This window comes from Sorex fumeus, unplaced genomic scaffold (assembly GCF_029834395.1).
Source record: "Sorex fumeus unplaced genomic scaffold, SorFum_2.1 ptg000008l, whole genome shotgun sequence".
In the NCBI taxonomy this organism is placed as follows: Eukaryota; Metazoa; Chordata; class Mammalia; order Eulipotyphla; family Soricidae; genus Sorex; species Sorex fumeus.
The window spans coordinates 33,511,226-33,529,140 of NW_026606065.1; the positions used below are offsets into that span (position 1 = coordinate 33,511,226).

At 50.8% G+C, this 17,915-nt stretch overlaps 1 protein-coding gene across 1 annotated transcript in view; it reads left to right on the top strand.

The window, feature by feature from the left end:
• Positions 1-12,616: 12,616 nt before the first annotated feature.
• ABCC4 (ATP binding cassette subfamily C member 4) overlaps positions 12,617-17,915 on the top strand; it is a 211,844-nt gene continuing 206,545 nt past the window's right edge. The window contains exon 1 of the mRNA XM_056109770.1: positions 12,617-12,710. Coding sequence (XP_055965745.1) covers positions 12,637-12,710 — 74 coding nt within the window. The 5' untranslated portion in view covers positions 12,617-12,636. The remainder of the gene's footprint in view (positions 12,711-17,915) is intronic.

Below are 17,915 nucleotides of genomic sequence, written 5' to 3' on the forward strand. Positions count from 1 at the left end.
AGAAGAAAAATGCCTCCCATAGAGGGAGGCTGGGAGTGGGGATTGGGGGGCTGGGGGATGATGGTGGGGAAACGGGGGACATTGGTGGTGAGAAATGTACACTGGTGGAGGGATGGGTGCTGGGGTCATTGTATGACTGAAACCCAATTATGAACAGCTTTGTAATGGTCTATCCCACGGATATCCAATTAAAAAAATTTTTTTAAAGTAATGTGGGGGGCTGGAGTGATAGTACAGCGGGTAGGGTGTTTGCCTTGCACGCGGTCAACCCAGGTTCGATTCCCAGCATCCCATATGGTCCCCTGAGCACTGCCAGGAGTAATTCCTGAGTGCAGAACCAGGAGTAACTCCTGAGCATCGCCGGGTGTGACCCCCCCCAAAAAAAAGCAAAAAAAAAAAAAGTAATGTGGAGTTCATGCCCAGTTCAATCAGCTTAATCAATGGCTGCATAAATAGTAGTACTCCACATTAAAAAAAAAAAGATTTGAATCCTGGCATCAAATAAGCTCCCCCAAGCGCTGCCAAGTATAGCCCCAAAGTCACACACAAAGTCATTCATTTTTGGCCAGACAATTTCCTTAGATGACATAATATTTGGTCAGAAGCATAATTCTGGATTGATTTTACATTCCTTAAAAGACTGGATTTGGGGCCTGGGGAGACAGTACAGAGGTTAACAAACCTGCTTTGTTCATGCCTTATTGATCCCACGCATCCCAAATGGTCCCACAAGGTCTGCCAGAAGTGATCCCTGAGCACAGTGTAAGCCTAGAGCACTGCCAGGTGAGGCCCCCAAACCAAAAACAAATTTAAACAAAACAAAACAAAAAGATTGGATTTAGGTATATTTTTCTTTAAAAATGATTATTGCAGTTTAGGCGACATGTTTATGGTAGTGTTAGCATTTATGGTTTCAAGGTACCGTTATGGCATCTTATCACCACCAAAGTGCCCAAGACATTGTCCTGTTTTGTATTTGATCTTCCCATCCTCGTTCTTAGTAATCTGTGTTTGTACCAAGGCCGAAGGCTTGTTATCAGTTGATACGGTCTAGTCCATTGTTCTGTTGCTCTGTGTGCCACAGATGAGTGAGATCATCCTGTCTCTGTCCTTCTCTCTCTGTGTCTCTGCGTTATGTCACTTAACATTTGAGGTGTCCTTTGCATGTGAAAACTGGCACTCCTGGCTTGGAGTTGCTGAGGAAGCTACCATGAGCCCTGGCTTTATTTACTAGCAGTTTGGGTTCTTCCTTCGGACTTCTGAGATTAACAAAGCCCCTGTTCATTTATGTATTTTTATTGTTGGGGTTTTTAAAACTTTTTTTTCTTATAAGCTTATTTTAGAAAATTTGGCAGGCTGAGGGGAGACAGAAAGCAGAAAGGTCTGTTTTTTTTGTTTTTTTGGGGTTTTTTTTTTTTTGCTTTTTGGGTCACACCCATCAAAATGCAGAGGGATTAGTCCTGGCTCTGTACTCAGGATTTACTCCTGGCAGTGCTTGGGGGACCATACGGGATGCTGGGAATCGAACCCGGGTTCGCCGCATGCAAGGCAAACACCCTACCCACTGTGCTATTGCTCCAGTCCCAAGGTCTGGTTTTTTTTTTTTGTTTCTTGATATTTTTGTTTTTAGGTTTTGGGGCCATACTCAATGGTACCCAGGGGTGAGTCCTGGTGGTGCTTGGGGACCACCTGTGGTGCTGGACATCAAACCAGGCTTGTTTTTGATTCTTAATCACCCTTAATCCCACAATAAAGAAATAATTATGGCATCAATTTAGACTATTTTCTTCTAATGTTTCTTAGTTTTTTGTTTTGTTTTGTTTCTTGGGGGGAGGGGGACCACACCTAGTAGTGCTCTGGGTTTGCTCCTGGCTCTGTGCTCAGGAATCACTCCTGGTGGGCTTAGGGGACCATATATGGTGCCAGGAATCAAATCAGAGCTGGCCGTGTATAAACCAAATGCCCTATTAAACTATATGATCTTTGGCCTCTATTTCTTAATTTCATGTACTGTTTTATCTTTTTTTCTTTAATTTTTTGGCCAAATCCAGTAGTTCTCAAGGGCACTGCTGACCCTTGCCAATGTACCACTCCTGGCAGAGTTCAGGGGACCAGATGGTGCCAGGAATTGAAACTGGACCTTTTTCTGTTTTTTTTTTAATTGAACCACTGTGAGATACACAATTACAAAATTGTTCATGATTAGGTTTCAGTCATACAGTGTTCCGACACCCATCCCTCCACCAGTGTACATCTACCACCACCAATGTCCTCAGTTTCATCCCTGTCCCCCAGATTACCTTCACAGCAGGCACCTCTCTCTCTCTCTCTCTCTCTCTCTCTCTCTCTCTCTCTCTCTCTCTCTCACTCACTCACCTGTTTCCCTTACATGCAAAGCAGGTGCTCTAGCCTGTGGAGCTATAATAGGTAGAAGAATGTATTCTTTTTTTTTTTTTTTTTTGCTTTTTTGGGTCACACCTGGCACAGGGGTTATTCCTGGCTCTGAACTCAGGAGTTACTCCTGGCGGTGCTCAGGGGACCATATGGGATGCTGGAAATCGAACCTGGGTTGGCTGCATGCAAGGCAAATGCCCTACCTGCTGTGCTATCTCTTCAGCCCCTGAACAGTGTATTCTTGATCTAACTGGTTTCATGGCAGTCTCTGAGTATTTTCTCGGTCTGAAATCAAATCCTTGGGACAAGAATCAGAATCAACTAGCGCATCCCCGACACAATCCAGGAAACGCCACACAGAGTGGGGCTGGATAAGAAGAGATGAATTCTTAGCACAGACCACAGAACATAAGCCTGCTGGGACCTTAGGAGATAGCGTGCAGCCCCAAAGCAAAGTGAGCATGGCCGAGCAGGGAGCACACGCTGCGGTATGGGCACACCGGCTCCTTGAGGTGCCTTGACTGAGTGCTCTTGGAGAAGGAGGGCAGAGGGGACGCGAACGTCCTGGCACTTGCTGTGCTTGGGCAAAGTTGACAAGGCGGTAGAGAAAGCTCTTCAGCTGAGCTGCAGAAGCCCTGAACAAAGCTGGGTGTAGGCACCCTGCCAGCCCCAACACACACACACACACACACACACACACACACACACACACACACAATGCCTCACTTCACATACCACCCTCTCTACCCACTTCCATGGGGTCTCCCTCTCTTTGAAATACAGTTTGGATCAGTTCACCCCACTTTCCTACCTGGCCAGGTCCAGTTATTACTCGTCCACCCTCCACCTTCCGTCTTCCTGGATTCTCAGAAGCGGGGTCTGCTCCTTCTAGAGTAGTCTTTCCACAGATGGGGCTGCACATTTCCTGCCTGTCCTCCTTCTGCAAGTGAAATGAAAGGCCTTGGGGTTCTCTCTTTCGTTATCCCTCTTGGAAGGGAGGAGAATTCAAAATTCAACACAAATAAAGTGGATGAGGGGTGAGTCTGTGACACAAAAATATTCAAAATATTCTTTAAGCCCAGAGAGAGTGTTTTTTTTTTATTTGTTGTTGATTTGGGGGCCATACCTGGCTATCTCAGGTATTATTCTTGGCTCTGCGATAATAGCTGAATTATTCCTGGCGGTGCTCAGGGGACCATATGGGGTGTTGGGGATAGAACCTGGGTTGACCGTGTGCAAGGCATATGCTTTACCCACTTAACTATCTCTCTAGACCCTGAGAGAGTGCTTTAACTTCAATTTCTTTTGTCTTTAAGGTTTTTTTTTTTTTGCATACATCTGGAAGTGCGAGGGGGACCCTATGGTGCTGGGATTGAACTGGGGGCTCCTGAATAATAAAGCTCATATTTACAGCCCTTGCAGCCAGATCGAACAATGCTTCGAGAAAAGGACAACTCAGCAGCTTTTCCAGCCTAATCCACGTGCCCTGGCCCCTGACCACCACCAGGAATGACCACTGAGCACAGAGCTGAGGATAACCCCTGAGCACCAGGAGGTGAGGCTCTTAAACAAAGACACAAAAATTCATCCCGGGCTGGTGATATGGTTTGTGTGGGAGAGCTCGTATCCTGAATGTGTGGGACCGTGTGGGTTTGACCCCATCACCAAATATTGTAACTGTCACATGTGGTCTCTATATTAAAAAACAACAACAACAACAAAAACTATGGGCTGGGGAGAAAGTTCAAAGGACTGGAGCACAGGCCTTGTATGCAGGAGCCCCATGTCTGATTCTAGCATCCTTGGTGCCCTGAGCACAGGTAGAAAACACCCCTGAGCACCAAGCCCTGAGAGGTGAATACCTGAGTACTGCTGGTTGAGGCTCCAGAACAAAACAACGATAACGATTCATAACTTATACTGCAGGGTTTTTAAAAAAAATCTATTTTTTTTGACTTTTTGGATCACATCCAGTGATGCTCAGGGCTGACTCCTGGCTCTGCACTCAGGAATTACTCCCGGTGCTACTCAGGGAAGCTCGTGGGATTGAACATAGTTTGATCACATGCAAGACAAATGCCCTACCCACTGGACTCTTACTGCTCTGGCCTCACGTTTCGTAATTTATAAAATCATTTTTGTGATTGCTGAACTTTTATTTATTTATATTTTTCTTCTCATTTATCTTATATTTTTGTTAATTAATTTTATTTATTTATTTATTTTTAGGGAACTAGTTTTTATTACTTTTATTAGGGAAACACCATGAGGTACAGCCGTAGGCTTATAAATTTTTGTACTTGGGTTTCAGTTATACAATGATTGAGTATCTATCCCTCCACCAGTGTCCATTCTCCACCACCACGGATCCCAGTATCCCTCCCACCCCCCACGATTGCTGAACTTTTAACCATGCCAAAATTCTATCACCATAAGCGGTGCTCTGATAAAGAGTGCTCAAGAGCTGTGTTTGTTATAATATTTAACAGCGAAGTTGATTACATAAGATGTTTGGGTAGAAGTTGACATTTGTCTGGAACCCCCTCCCACCCCATTAATCATCCTGCAATGATTGGTGGGGCTGGGGAGAGTCCAACAGGTTGAGTTCAGGTGGGCTTTGCAGGCAGGAGGCCTGGGTTTAAGTCCCAGCACTGCAGGTGACCCTGAGCACCGAGTGAGGAGGAATCCCAGGCAGCACTGCCCACTAGGGCCCCCCCACCCCAAAACAACAAAAAGTCCCAATAACCTCCCAAACTCAAACCAACTCAAAGCAGAATTTCCATCAGTTAAATTATTCCACTGAAAAGAATGATTTTTTTAAGGTTCTTAATAAAGTGTGTCACATGTTCTCTCCAAAGGTTTTTCCGGGGCTGGAGAGAGGAAGTGGTGCAATGGGCAGAGTTTGTGTGTGGCTGACCCATGTCGGATCCTTGGCACCATCAGGAGTGTTCCTGGTCCTTTCTCAAGCACTGCGAGGAGTGATCCCTGAGATCTCGATTTACCTTCCTTAGCAGAAACTAGGTTATTTTCTTTTAAAATCTCTGCTAATCTGAGAATGAGAATGCATCTATCCATATTTTATTTTATTGAGTTATATATATATATATACACATCTATACATATATATAACGGATGTGTGTATGTATGTGTAAGTGTATGTGTGTGCATGTGTGTGTGCATGTGTGTGTATGTGAGAGAGAGAGAAAGAGAGAGAGACTTTCTGTTCCAGGAGGTCCCACGCTAGTCAGGGGTCCTATGAGTGCCACCCGATGTCACTCCCTTCATACCACCACCTCTTGTTCTGTATTCCTGGCTTCTAGAACAGTTCATGGACACAGCAGGCACTTAATCATTGCTGACTGTCTGCCTTTCCTTTGGGCATCTCCTTTAGTCTTGCACAGCTTCCCTTTCTGTTTTGACTTGGGGCCGCACCTGGCTCAGGAATCACTCCTGGCAGGGATGTTGGGGTTCAAACCTGGGTCAACTTCGTGCAAAACAAGTGTCTTAGTGGGCTGTACTACCTCTGGGACCCCAGGGTTATAAGATTCATGGAATCTTGAATCTTATAACCCTGAACCAGAAAGTGAGGTTCCCTTTCTAGCTCCAGGCTCTCCATACCAACTCCCCTCTTCACCCCTCCGCCCCAACTCATATAATTCTCAAGCAAGCAGGCCAGGCCAAGAATGGGCTTGGAATGGACCTGGAACGGAACAAGAGTTTCTCTCCAGGTTAGACCGTTTGTTCGTGCTGGTCAACGTTGGTCGGATTTAAGTTTTGGGTCGATACTTGAGTCATTAAGGTAGAGACTGTTACTAGCATGTGGGGGATCAGAGCAATTGTCACCTTTCTGGAGCTGTGACTTCCCTCCCCTCATGGTGAGTTTGAATCATGACTGTCCTTTTTCCTGTGGGCTAGCACTTTCTTTCTTTTCTTTTTTTGGTGGTTGGATCAGACCCAGCAGCGCTTAGAGCTGTTCCCTGCTCAGTTACTGGCCGTTGCTCCTGGAAGTGCTAGAGAGTCTTATGTTGGGGATAAGCTGAGGGCCCCTTCGTGAAAAGCCCACTGCTTTGCTATCTCTCAGGCCCTAGGTCCCCACTTTCTTAGCTGACTTCTGATTTGTACTGGATCATTAGCTCCTCCACCTACTGCAGATATATTTGACTCCTTGAAAGAGGCCCTGCCACCCATAGGTGGGAATAGGTTTCATGCTTTAGCCTGTTCCTCCTGGCGGCTCGGTGGCTGCCAAACTCCAGAGGCCCTTGGACAGTCAGATTTGGGCCCACATTGACGAGACACAGGGGGCCTCACAGGGGTGGGGGTGGAGCCGGCCCTTTCCTCCCCACCCTAATGAGATCCCGGGTAGCCGCCCATGAACGGCCTCTCTGGTTCCTGATCAAGCTGCGATGAACCCAAAGACGTAGGAACAAATCTCGGAAACCCGGCAGGTTTGGGCAGAAGTCCCTCCAGATTTAATTGTTAAAATTTCAGAATTCCAAGATCGCGCAGCCACTACCGTGGCCACACGACATCATATGTTATTCATAACCATAGCAATAGAAAACAAATTGTCCACGGATGCCTTTTCAGCAGATCTGAGTGTTGGGGTAAAATCCCAAATAATAATGGTGGGTCTGGTGTCGAAATATGGAATGTAATCAAAGTAGAGAGAGAGTACTGTGGAAATCATCTGCCCCACAGGTAGGGGGAGGGTGTGGAATGGGGGGTATACTGGGGTTTTTGGTGGTGGAAAATGGGCACTGGTGAAGGGATGGGTGTTTCATCATTGTATGACCACGACTTAAACCTGAAAGCTTTGTAACTGCTCTCACGGTGATTTAATAAATAAATTTATTAAAAAAAAAAAAAGAGGCCCTGCAAATCCTTAGGAATTTGGAGTTGACCAAGGGACACAATTTACAGCATGTGCACCCTGTGGGGCTTATTTTGGGAATCATCAAGTCTAACAAAGACAACTCTCTCCTCAAGGGTTCTTTTCTGGATCTCACTAGTCAATGGCTGTAACTTCACTCACTCAGCAGAATATTGTCAGCATTCAGACACAGTGGAGCAAGCAGGCCTCAATCTATAATGCCTTTTGGCAAAAAAATAAATAAATAAATAAATAAAAATTCAAAAGGGAGCAGGAGAGAGACCTCAATAGACTGAGCACATGCCCAGCATGCCATGAGTGTGTGTGGGAGATGCCAGTTGGATCCCTGGCACCACGTGCTTCACCATCATTGCCAGGAGAGACAAGGCAGAGAGGCCATGTAGCCCCTGAGCGCTGCTACTTGGGACCCCCAAAGAAGGAAAACAAAACTGGAAAGGAAATTTCACTCAATTCAGCATCCCATGTAGTATACCTTTTCAGGTGGCTGTTCATTTGTTCATCTGGGGTGGCCATGTGCTTTGATGAATAGAGCTCTGTGGTATTCATGCCTGAATTCTTCGTTTGAAATTGCTGTTTTGTTTTCTTTTGTTTGGGGGCTGTATCCAGAGGTGCTTAGGGTGTGCTCTGTGCTCTGTGCTCAGGGATCACTTCTGGTGGTGCTAGGCCAAGCACCTTAACCCTGTACTCTATCTCTCTCTGGTCCTTTGATCTGTATTTTTATCTTGGGTAGATGCCCAGGCTTGCAACTGCTGGCTCCCATGGTGACTTTCAGTTGAACTTTTCAAGGAACAATTTCACTGATTTCCAGAGCACTGTGGAGGGCTCTACTTTCTTTCAGCCTCTTCCATACTTGTGTGTTTTAGTTAGGAGGGAGTGCTGAAGATCGGGAAAGAAATGCAGATGGCTGAGTGTTAAGATAACCCCTCTTCAGGCTACATGTTTGGCCTGGAGCTCCGGTACTAAGAGGGCATCTACTCCATAGCTGAATGGACGAAAAGGAAAGTCCTTCTGCTCTAGGGTTTCACAAAGGACACACCCAGATGGGAGACTCATCAGCCCTCTGGAATAAAGGTCAGTGGGGATTCTGATTCTCCCCTAAGAGTAAAGCTTAGGTAATGAGTCAAGTTTACTCCTGGCTTTGCCCTCAGGAATTGCTCCTGGTGGTACTTAGGGGACCCTATGGAATGCCAGGGATCAAACCCAGGTTGGCCGAGTACAAGACAAATACTCCACCCACTGTACTATTGCTCCAGCCCCAGTCATGAGTCAAGTTTCCATTCCCTGGCTGGTCTTCAGCCTTCTCCCTACAGTTCAACACTGGTTCTCACAATCTCTCTACCTACCATTTTCTGTAGCATTGCACTGTCCTCCCGTTGTTCTTCAACGTACTGGAGCGGGCACCACTAACGTCTCACAACAAATTGTGAGACTTGTTGTTACTGTTTTTGGCATATCAAATATGTCACGGGGAGCTTGCCAGGCTTTGCCCTGCGGGCAAGATAGTCTTGGTAGCTTGCCGGGCTCTTCGAGAGGGGCGGAGGAGTCGAACCCAGGTCGACTGCGTGCAGGGCAAACGCCCTACCCACTGTGCTATCGCTCCAGCCCTACCATTTTCATGTTCAGAAAAGAACTTTAAGATGTTTCAAAGCACTTTAAATTAAACCACCATAACAACTAAACCTAAGGGGAAGGGACAGATTATTTTTGGCAGTTTGGAGATGGCTGATTGTGGTTCTGAGATAGTTGGACTGACTACAGAAAGTGGCTTGGTAGATGCCACAGGGAAGTCTTTAGATTTCTAACTTTATTTTGGGTTTTGGGCCAAACCTGGTGGTGTTCAAGGCTTACTCCTGGCTTTGAGCTCAGAAATAACTCCTGGCTCAGTGAGAGGTGGTGAATTTATTGGTGTGTGTGTGTGTGTGTGTGTGTGTGTGTGTGTGTGTGTATGCTGGGGACCTCTTGACCTGGGTTGGCTGCTTGCAAGTCAAGCGTCCTATCCACTGTACTATCCTTCCAGCCCTGACTTCTAACTTTAGCTCGTGACTTTATCTTTCAAGTAGAACAGTAGCTAACATTTACAAGGCTGGGAAACTTGGGGAGTTTCAAAGAGAATTGCCTGTCACAGAGATTAAACTCTCTGAGAAAGAGCAAACTGAACTATTCTTTCGTCTTTAATTTTGGGCCATACTCCGTGGTACTCAGGGCTTACTCCTGGCTCTGCACTCAGAGATCAATCCTGGCGGGTTTGGGGACCCTATGTGGTGCCAGAGATCAAACTAGGGTCAGCTACATGCAAGGCAAATGCCTTACCTGCTGTACTATTTCTCTGGCTCCAGAAATGATTATTTTCTGATGAGAGGCAGCTCTAAATGTCATCCTTTTATGACAGCAATTCTCAAACACACATGAAATACAAAGAAAATAGCATCATAAACCGCAGCACCCTTACTTTAAAAGTGATCAGTTGTACTCAGCTATAAGAAAAGAAGAAATCACGCAATTTGGTGCTACAGGGAATGCTTTAGAGAGAATCATACCAGGTGAAATTAGCCAGAAGTGAAATTAGCCAAGAAGAAGACAGGCACAGAACAATTGCCCTCAAATGTAGGATAAAAAGAAAGTGAGGAAGTAACAAATGCCCAAAGGCAACAGAAACTGAGAACTGACCTTTAGTAGGAAGCTTATCACTGTAGGAGGGGATGGGGGTTGGGAATACGAACGGGGATGGGGGGTGGGGGGGTGTCCGTAGAGGACATTAGGACAACGATGGAAGGGAGCAGACAGCAGAATGTTTTATGCATGAAATCCTACCATTATCAGTTTTGTGAACCATGGTGTCTAAAATTAAATTAAAAGGTTATTAAAAAAAAAAAAGTCAGTTGGGGCCAGAAAGCTACTACAGTGGGGAGGTGTTTGCCTTGCCCATGGCTGACCTGGGTTCCATTCCCAGCATCACATATGGTCCCCCTGGCGAGAGTGATCCCTGAACATGTTTGCCACTCAATGCCTCTTTTGCAGACCACAACACCCAAAAGGAGAGAGAGAACACAGGGGATTGCCCTGCCACAGAGACAGGGGGGATGGGGGGATGGGGGTGGGGGGGATACTATCCATGGTGGTGGAAAATGGGCACTGGTGGAGGGATGGGTATTTGATCATTGTATAATCGAAACCCAAGCACAAAAAATTGTAAATCTACAACTATACCTCATGGTGTTTCACTAATAAAAAAAAAAAAAAGAGTAATCCCTGAGCTCAGAGCCAGGAGTAAACCCTGAACACTGCCAGGTGTAGCTACCAAACTAATAAATAACTACATAAATACATACAATGATCAGTTTTGTCCTTGGACTGTGGACATAAGTGTTTCAGTATAGCAAGACTTCGATAACTTTCCTCCAGCTTCACTGAGGTAAAACTGACAATAAAAATGAAGTACATTTAAGATGACCAGCCGGTGAGAGATGTCTGTGCAGTGAAATATTTAGCACAATGGGTGTCAGTAAGGTTACACCTTAATCATTTTATTTTCTTATGCAGAGAACACTAAGAATGACTCAGCACATTTCAAGTACACCTACAATGAACACCCCGGGCACAGGCCGCCCACAGATTCTCCACCTAACCATCTCACAGAGGCGAAAAGATAGTACCTGTAATATTATTTAGGCAAAGACCTGTGGGAAACGGTTAAAGAGTGACTAGATGATCTTGTTCGAGGCCACATTCATGAGGGCTGAAGGGTGGAGAAGTCACTCAGCTGGTCACACAAATAACTTGTTTCTTTAAGGAAGGGGGAGATGTGCTGTCATGGTTAGGGACAAGTCTTAAGGGGCTCACCGCCAGCCCCCTGAAACCCAGAGCCTCACATACATAAGGTAAGTGCTCTAGGCTCCTCACCCAGAATGAGTAAGACTCCGGAGTGGCAGCCCACGTTTTGGTTCATTCAGGTTTATTCAGTCTCATCCCTCCATTCCACTTGTTGGGGCAGCTCTCATAAACACTGGCCAGCGAGGCAGCTGACTCTGGATTAAGATTTGAATTCAAATCCAGTTTTCTTTTATTTGAGGGTGGGGGTGGGGCATGCCCAGCTGTGCTCCTGGCCCATTCCCGGCTGGGTTTGCACTCAGGATCAGTCCTGGCGGGGTGCCGAGGGCCATATGGACCGCGGACCTGTATCGAACCCGGATCCAGCCAGCGCCCTGACTGCTGTACTATCGCTCGGGCTCCAGTTCCAGCTTTTCCTGACACCGAAACCTTGCAAAAAAGTTTCTTTTTGCAGATCTCAACGGATCTGCAAAAAAACTGGGGTAACAGTGACTCTCTGAATGGGGGGCGCGGTCAGAGTTAAAAGACCTGGCGCTCCCCCCCCCCCACACACACCTCCCGGTGCGCAAGATCAGCCGGTGTTGGATCCAGTTTGTCCCGTTCACGGGAGGTCGGTTCTCTTGAGGTCCCAATGAAAGTGTTCCCAAAGGCCGTTTCTCGCCAGTCCCTCTACTCCGAAGATTCCTCCCCAAACCTCACGGAGGTACCCCCCCCCCCCCACCACGCCACAGGCGAGGATCCCTCCTCTTCCACGGAAGGAATCTGTCTTGCAAAAAGGAAAAAAAAATGATGTGAGTCCTTCGCATCTAAGGGTCCCTCGAACCGTCCCGCAGCGTGCCTAGGCGAGACGGGCCAGGCCCGGCCGGCCTTGGGCCGAGGTCGGGCGCTGGGGCCCGCAGGTTGCGCGGAGCCTCCCCCGCCGCCCGCGCAGCCTTCTTTGGTCCTGATGCGGGCAGCGCGCCCAGGGGGCGGGCAGCTGCTCTCGCGCGGCGCCTCCGGAGGCCGCCGCCCAGGGGGCGTTGCCCAGCCGCGGGGGCGGGGAGAGCCGGGGCCTCCTCCCTCCATTTTAGGGGTGGGTGCCGGGGCCCCGATCGCCCACTTGGGCCAAGTTTGCAGCCAGGTGCGCGCACGTGGGCGCCTCGGCGACCGGTCCCTGGCCACGTGGTTGCGCCCTCCCGGCCCTCCCCACTTCCACCGCCCTCATCAACGGCACCGGTCGCCTCGCACCTGTCGGGCCCCCACGCCCCGCAGCCCCTCGGCGCCCCCACGCTGCTCGCCAGCTCCCGGGCTCCCGGCTCCCCCGCGGTCCCGGCGGCGGGCACCCCCCGGGGGGAGGCGGGGACAGGGCGGGCCGCCGGCCGCTCGGCTCCCGGAAGCGGGTGTTGGTTCTCGGGCTCCCGCCAAGCGGCCCCGCGCGGCGGCCGGAGCTGCAGCATCTCCCCGGCCCGGCGCCGGCGCAGCGGCGGCAGCGGCAGCGGCAGCAGCAGAAGCAGCAGTGGGAGCGGCAGCAGCCCCGCGCCAACATGCAGCCGGTGTATTCGGAGGTGAAACCCAACCCGCTGCGGGACGCGAACCTCTGCTCGCGCGTGTTCTTCTGGTGAGCGGGGCCGGGGTGGCCGCGCGGGGGTGGCCGAGCCGGGGGTGGCGGCTGCTGTACCGCTGCTCGCGGGGCGCGCGTGCGGAGCGCGCGCCGTGGCGGCCGGGATGGGGGTTGGGGTGGGGAACGGCGGGGACGCGGCGTGTCCCTTACCTGCCGGCTGCCCCTCCGGGCGTGCGCGGCCCGAGGGCAGCGGCCGGCGCGGGAGGACGCCCTGGAGGACGCCCCCGAGCGCGCCCCCCGGAGCGCGCCTCCAGGCTTGGCACGCGCGCCCGTGCCCGCGGCGCCGGCAGCTGATGGGAAGCCGCTGCCCGCCCCTCTCCTCTCTCTCTGTCTTTCTCTCTCTCTCTCTCGCTCTTCGTGCCGGAGCGGCGGTTCTCCCCTGGAGCCCCTCTAGCCTGGGGCCCCGAGGAGCGTCCCGTATCCGGGCGGCGTCCAGTCGTGACCCCACCTCTTCCGATAACCGCGCCGGCGACATCTGCGGGCCGGGGCGCCCACCGCGCGCGCGACCTCGCCGCGCCTCGGGGCCGGGCACACTCACCTGTGGCGTCTCCTTTCGGGGGTGGGGGGTGGGGGTGGGGAGAAACCCGCTTGCCTCCGGTTTGTGATGAATGGGAGCACCCCCCACCCTCACCTGACCCCGAGCCTTTTTTTCTTTTTTCCCTTTTTCTTGGCTGGGGCGCACCGAGGTCTGGTTCTGCTTGGAACCGGCCCCTCTCCCTAAGTTCTGCCTAACCGGTCCTCATTTCTACTCCCCCCCCCCAAGGAATGGGGTCCGTACAGCTGTTGAGGGGCAGGGGGTGTCCCCTCAAAGTCGCCGGCCTACGGAGAAGGTGGTTTGTAAGGTGCCAGAAAGTCCTGCTGGGGAAGTTTCTGGTCCTGGAAACGGTTTGCAGGCTCCTGGGCTGGGACGGAGGTCGGGCTCTGAGAGGTCGTGGGCACCCGAGTTTTCTGGCGAAGTATCTGGACGCTGGAACCTTGGGGCACTCACCCAGTTTCATGATTAGATTTATTTATTTTTTTTGGCTTCCCAGCCGGGTAGTCTGAAGCTGCCCGCGCCCCTTTTGATTGCACGGGAAGGCAGGGAGGGATCCCCAGGGGCCCCCAGCCTTGTTTTCATCGCGCTGTTCTCGGTCTGTGCCGGAACCCGAGGTTTGGTGGCCCTTTGCAGCGAGGGGCGGGGCGGGAGGAGGACGGGTGTGGCCACGGCCGAGGCCCGAAAAGCCGCGGGGGAACTTCTTGCCTTTCGGCCGGCCGTGCGCCTTGACCGCGCTCGCCCCGGGAGAGGGAAGGCTGGGGACCTTTTCTGGGTGACTGGGAGGGACATGCATTCGCCTAGCTGGAGTTGAAGGCTCACTCATCTCTGACACCCGAGGGCACCCAGAGCCCAGAGGAGTTGAGGAGCTTGCCTGAGATCCCACAGCCTCTAAGGAGGTAGATAGAACCGGACCCCAAAGGCGTAGGGAGCAGCTGTGATGGGAATCCTTGCTTAAAACGCTTTATGCCACATCTGCACACTGGACTGCACGCCCAGTTCTGCCTAGCAAGCCGCTCTGTAGATTGGGGTGGGGGGTGTGTGTGAGGGGGGACGGGGCAACAGCACTCCAGGTTATTCTGGTGGGAGGCAAAGGCTGGCACTACCCTGCTCGGAGCCCCTCAAAACGAGGAGTGCCAGAGAGAATACAGTGGGCACCGTGCTTGCCAGGCACATAGCCCACCATGGTTTGATCCCTGCCACTGGGACCACCTGTGTCTCCCAAGCACCATCAGGAGTGACCACCAAGCACAGAGGCAGGAGTCAGCCCTAAGCACCGCTGGGTGTGGGTCGCCTCCCCCCAGAATCAAATTTGTGGGTTGGGAATTTTCAGTTTTTAGGTGGAATTTGAATTTATTTGAATGGTCACTTTTTTTTGGCCCCCCACCCCCTCTCCATTTATTCTTCTGAAAGAGCTTGTAACTGTTCTCAGCTGGTGTCCTCAGTCCTCTGTCTGGGTTTCAGGTTTCCTCTGGAGATGTTTTCCTGCACACCTTGCTAGTCCTGTGGAACTTTACTTTGTGACTGCTCCTAGTTGCTAGTTGCTTTTGAAACAAACCTTTTTTAAAAAAAAAATATACAAACAAGATCATGTAAATCTCTAGTCATTTTCCTTTTAGCTCTTTGTTTCCTTTATTAAACAGTCTTAGGCAACTAGAATTTCTTTTACTATCTGCTGTAAGACAGACAGGCCCCATTTTTTCCCCCAAAGAGCCCTCGTTCCTGTTCGTTTTATTGACTTCATTCTCGTCTCCTCACTCACGGGAAATGTCATGGTTTTTCTTTGGGGAGGGTGTACATACGTGATATACTAGGGATCCCTCCCCGCAGAGTTTGGGGGACACATGGGTATTGAACCCAGGTCAGCTGTGTACAAGTGCCCTTTACCTGCTCTACAGCTCTCCAGCCCTTTTAGATTATGAATTGTGTCCAGGGGGCCCCAGATTGTCCACTCCCTCGAGGGACTCTGTAGGCGACCCCACTCTGCAGCCCTCCCCCCACCCCCCTTATTTCCTCTGCCCTGCTCCCTGGTTAGCAGGCTGGGGCTCAGTAGTCCTGGGTCATCCTCAGAGACAGATGCAGGGGCCCACCAGGGTGGGGCTGGGTCCCGGCTCCCCATGAAGGCCTAGCTGTGGCTGAGCTGTCACCGTGCAAGGCAGGTGCTGTTGTGGATACAGTTCCCTGTGTCACAGCCTGGTCTCAGGGGACTGCACTCTGAGAAAGCTGATGACATGTGTGTGTCGGGGGGAGAATGCAGTGATGGCTGGGTCAGGTTGGAACTATGGGTGGAGAATGCCTGGATGCAGTTATATATATATATATATGTGTGTGTGTGTGTGTGTGTGTGTGTGTATGTATGTATGTATGTATGTATATTATATTTTGGTGGAGGTCCTGCTCTGGGATCACTCCTGGCTTTGGGGTGCCAGGGATCGAACCCAGGCTGGCTGTGTGCAAGGCAAACGCCTTACCCAGCTTGTTCTACCCATCCAGCCATCCCTGTCACTTACTGATGGAGCCCTGGAATGTGTCCCTACTTCCTCGAGGATATTTTCTGGGTTAATTAGCCCAGTGCTCTGGACTCCCCCAAGACAGTGCTGCCTTTGTTTCTTTTTTTTGGCGGGGAGGAGGTCACACCTTGTGCATCGGCAGTTCACAGGGATTACTCCTGGCTAATACACTCAGGAATTAGTCCTGGCAGGACTCCGGGGACCATATAGGATGCTGGGAATCGAACCCAGGTCGGCCGTGTGCAAGGCAAACGCCCTCCCCGCTGTGCTCTCGCTCCAGCCCCCGCTGACTTTGTTTCTGTGTGACAGTGTTTGGCAGAAAGCACGTGTGGAGGAGAGAGGGAAGGCTGGGCTCGAGGCTGGGAGCCCTGGCCATACACACTAGTGGCTGCTAAGGGAATCCCGGCTTCTTTAATTAGTGTGACATGAGGAGAGATGGGACGAGGGAGTCCGTGCTGCTGACCCTGGCAGCTGTAAAGCCTCCGGGTGCATCTTCAGGGGAAGCGCACAGACCGGGAGCTAAGTTTTAGGGGGCACTTCGTACTTCAGGGTATTGCTTCTGTTTATCCCTGTCAACTTGTATCCCGGTTTGTGTTAAAATTGCAAACGCAGCTATCCTGACTCTTGAAAAATTTATTTTTGGGGGGACTGGGAGTGGGACCCACACCTAGCTGTGCTCAGGGCTTATTTATTTATTTTTTATTTTATTTTTTGCTCTTTGGGTCACACCCGGCGATGATCAGGGGTTACTCCTGGCTTTGCACTCAGGAATTTCTCCTGGCGGTGCTCAGGGGGACCATATGGGATGCTGGGAATCGAACCCGGGTCCGTCTCCCCACTGTACTATTGCTCCAGTCCCAAGCACTTCTTTATGGCTCTGTGCTCAGGGGTCATTTTTGGTGGTGCTGGGGAATCGAACCTCAGGTTTTGGAATGGCTTTTTTCTGTTCTTGCTTCCAGATACTTCAGCTAACTGCCACTTGACTGGGGGCTCTTTAGCGCTTACTACTGATGAGGGCCGGGAAGATAGTAGGATAGGTTATAAACTGGCCTTGGATGCCACTGATTCTGAGCATCACCAGGAGTGATCCCTGAGTATGAAGCCACGAGTAAGTCCCTAGTTAGTACCACTGGGGGTTAGACCTTCTCCAGCCCTGTCCAGTTCTGATGGACGCTGATACCCTCTGCTGCCCGGGGCTCAGTATTTCGCTCTCCTTCAGTTCCTGCTCAGGTCTGCTGTCAGTGCTCATTTTATGGCGTGGAAATCCAGCCAGGCAGGGCGACTTCGAGCTAGGCTTTTTTTTTTTTTTTTTTTTTTGGAGGCCCTTGGAGGCCCCAGTCCAGCTGACTCCGATTTCCTCTTCTTGGGCTGAAGCTGAGCACTGCTTGGTTCTGGTTTCGACAGGTCAAGCTGGTAGACTGAATACATTAGTGACTGGGCTGACTTCATCCCCACGGGGATTTATTAACCAAGGGAGCGCTGCGTGCTTATGGGGGTTTCACGTGGACTCTGGGCAAAAGTTGGGGGTCATAGACATGTGAGTCAACTTAGTGCACGAGGGGGCTCTTTAGATGTGCAGGTGACCTGCTTTCTGCCTAGGAGGCTCCTCCGGCGTGGCCCTTTGGGCTGTTGGCCTAGATAGCCACTTGGTCCTTTCTCAGACAGGAAGGGTCGTGCAAGGGGCCCCTTTGCTTGAGTTCCCTGTGGTGTTGGGGATCGAACTTGGGGCCTGTTCGGTGCCAGGCATGAGCTCTGGGCCTTTGCACCATTTTCCCGGCCCCTATGGGGGGAATGACATCTTCTCTGGATTCAGCTGCCGATGTGCATGTGGGCTTTCTTGCATGCTTCTGAGTGGCCTGGCAGGGAAGGGCTTACACGGGGATGTCCACCCCCCTGAGCTGGCCTCAACCCCTGAGCTGGCCTCCCTCTCGCCTTGGCTCTGGCTTCTGATGAGAGACTCGCACTTCATCCCTGCTGCCTACCTTTCCCCTGAGACAAGTCCTGTTTGGAAACCTCACCTGCCTCAAGGGCAGCCCCTGTGTGGGCCTGCCCCCCCCCCCCCCCCAAGGCTGGTTTTCCCACAATCATTCCATCCTTCCATCTGGATTGATTGATTTTTTTTTTCTGGGTAGGGGGGATTGTTGGGCCACATTGGGTGGA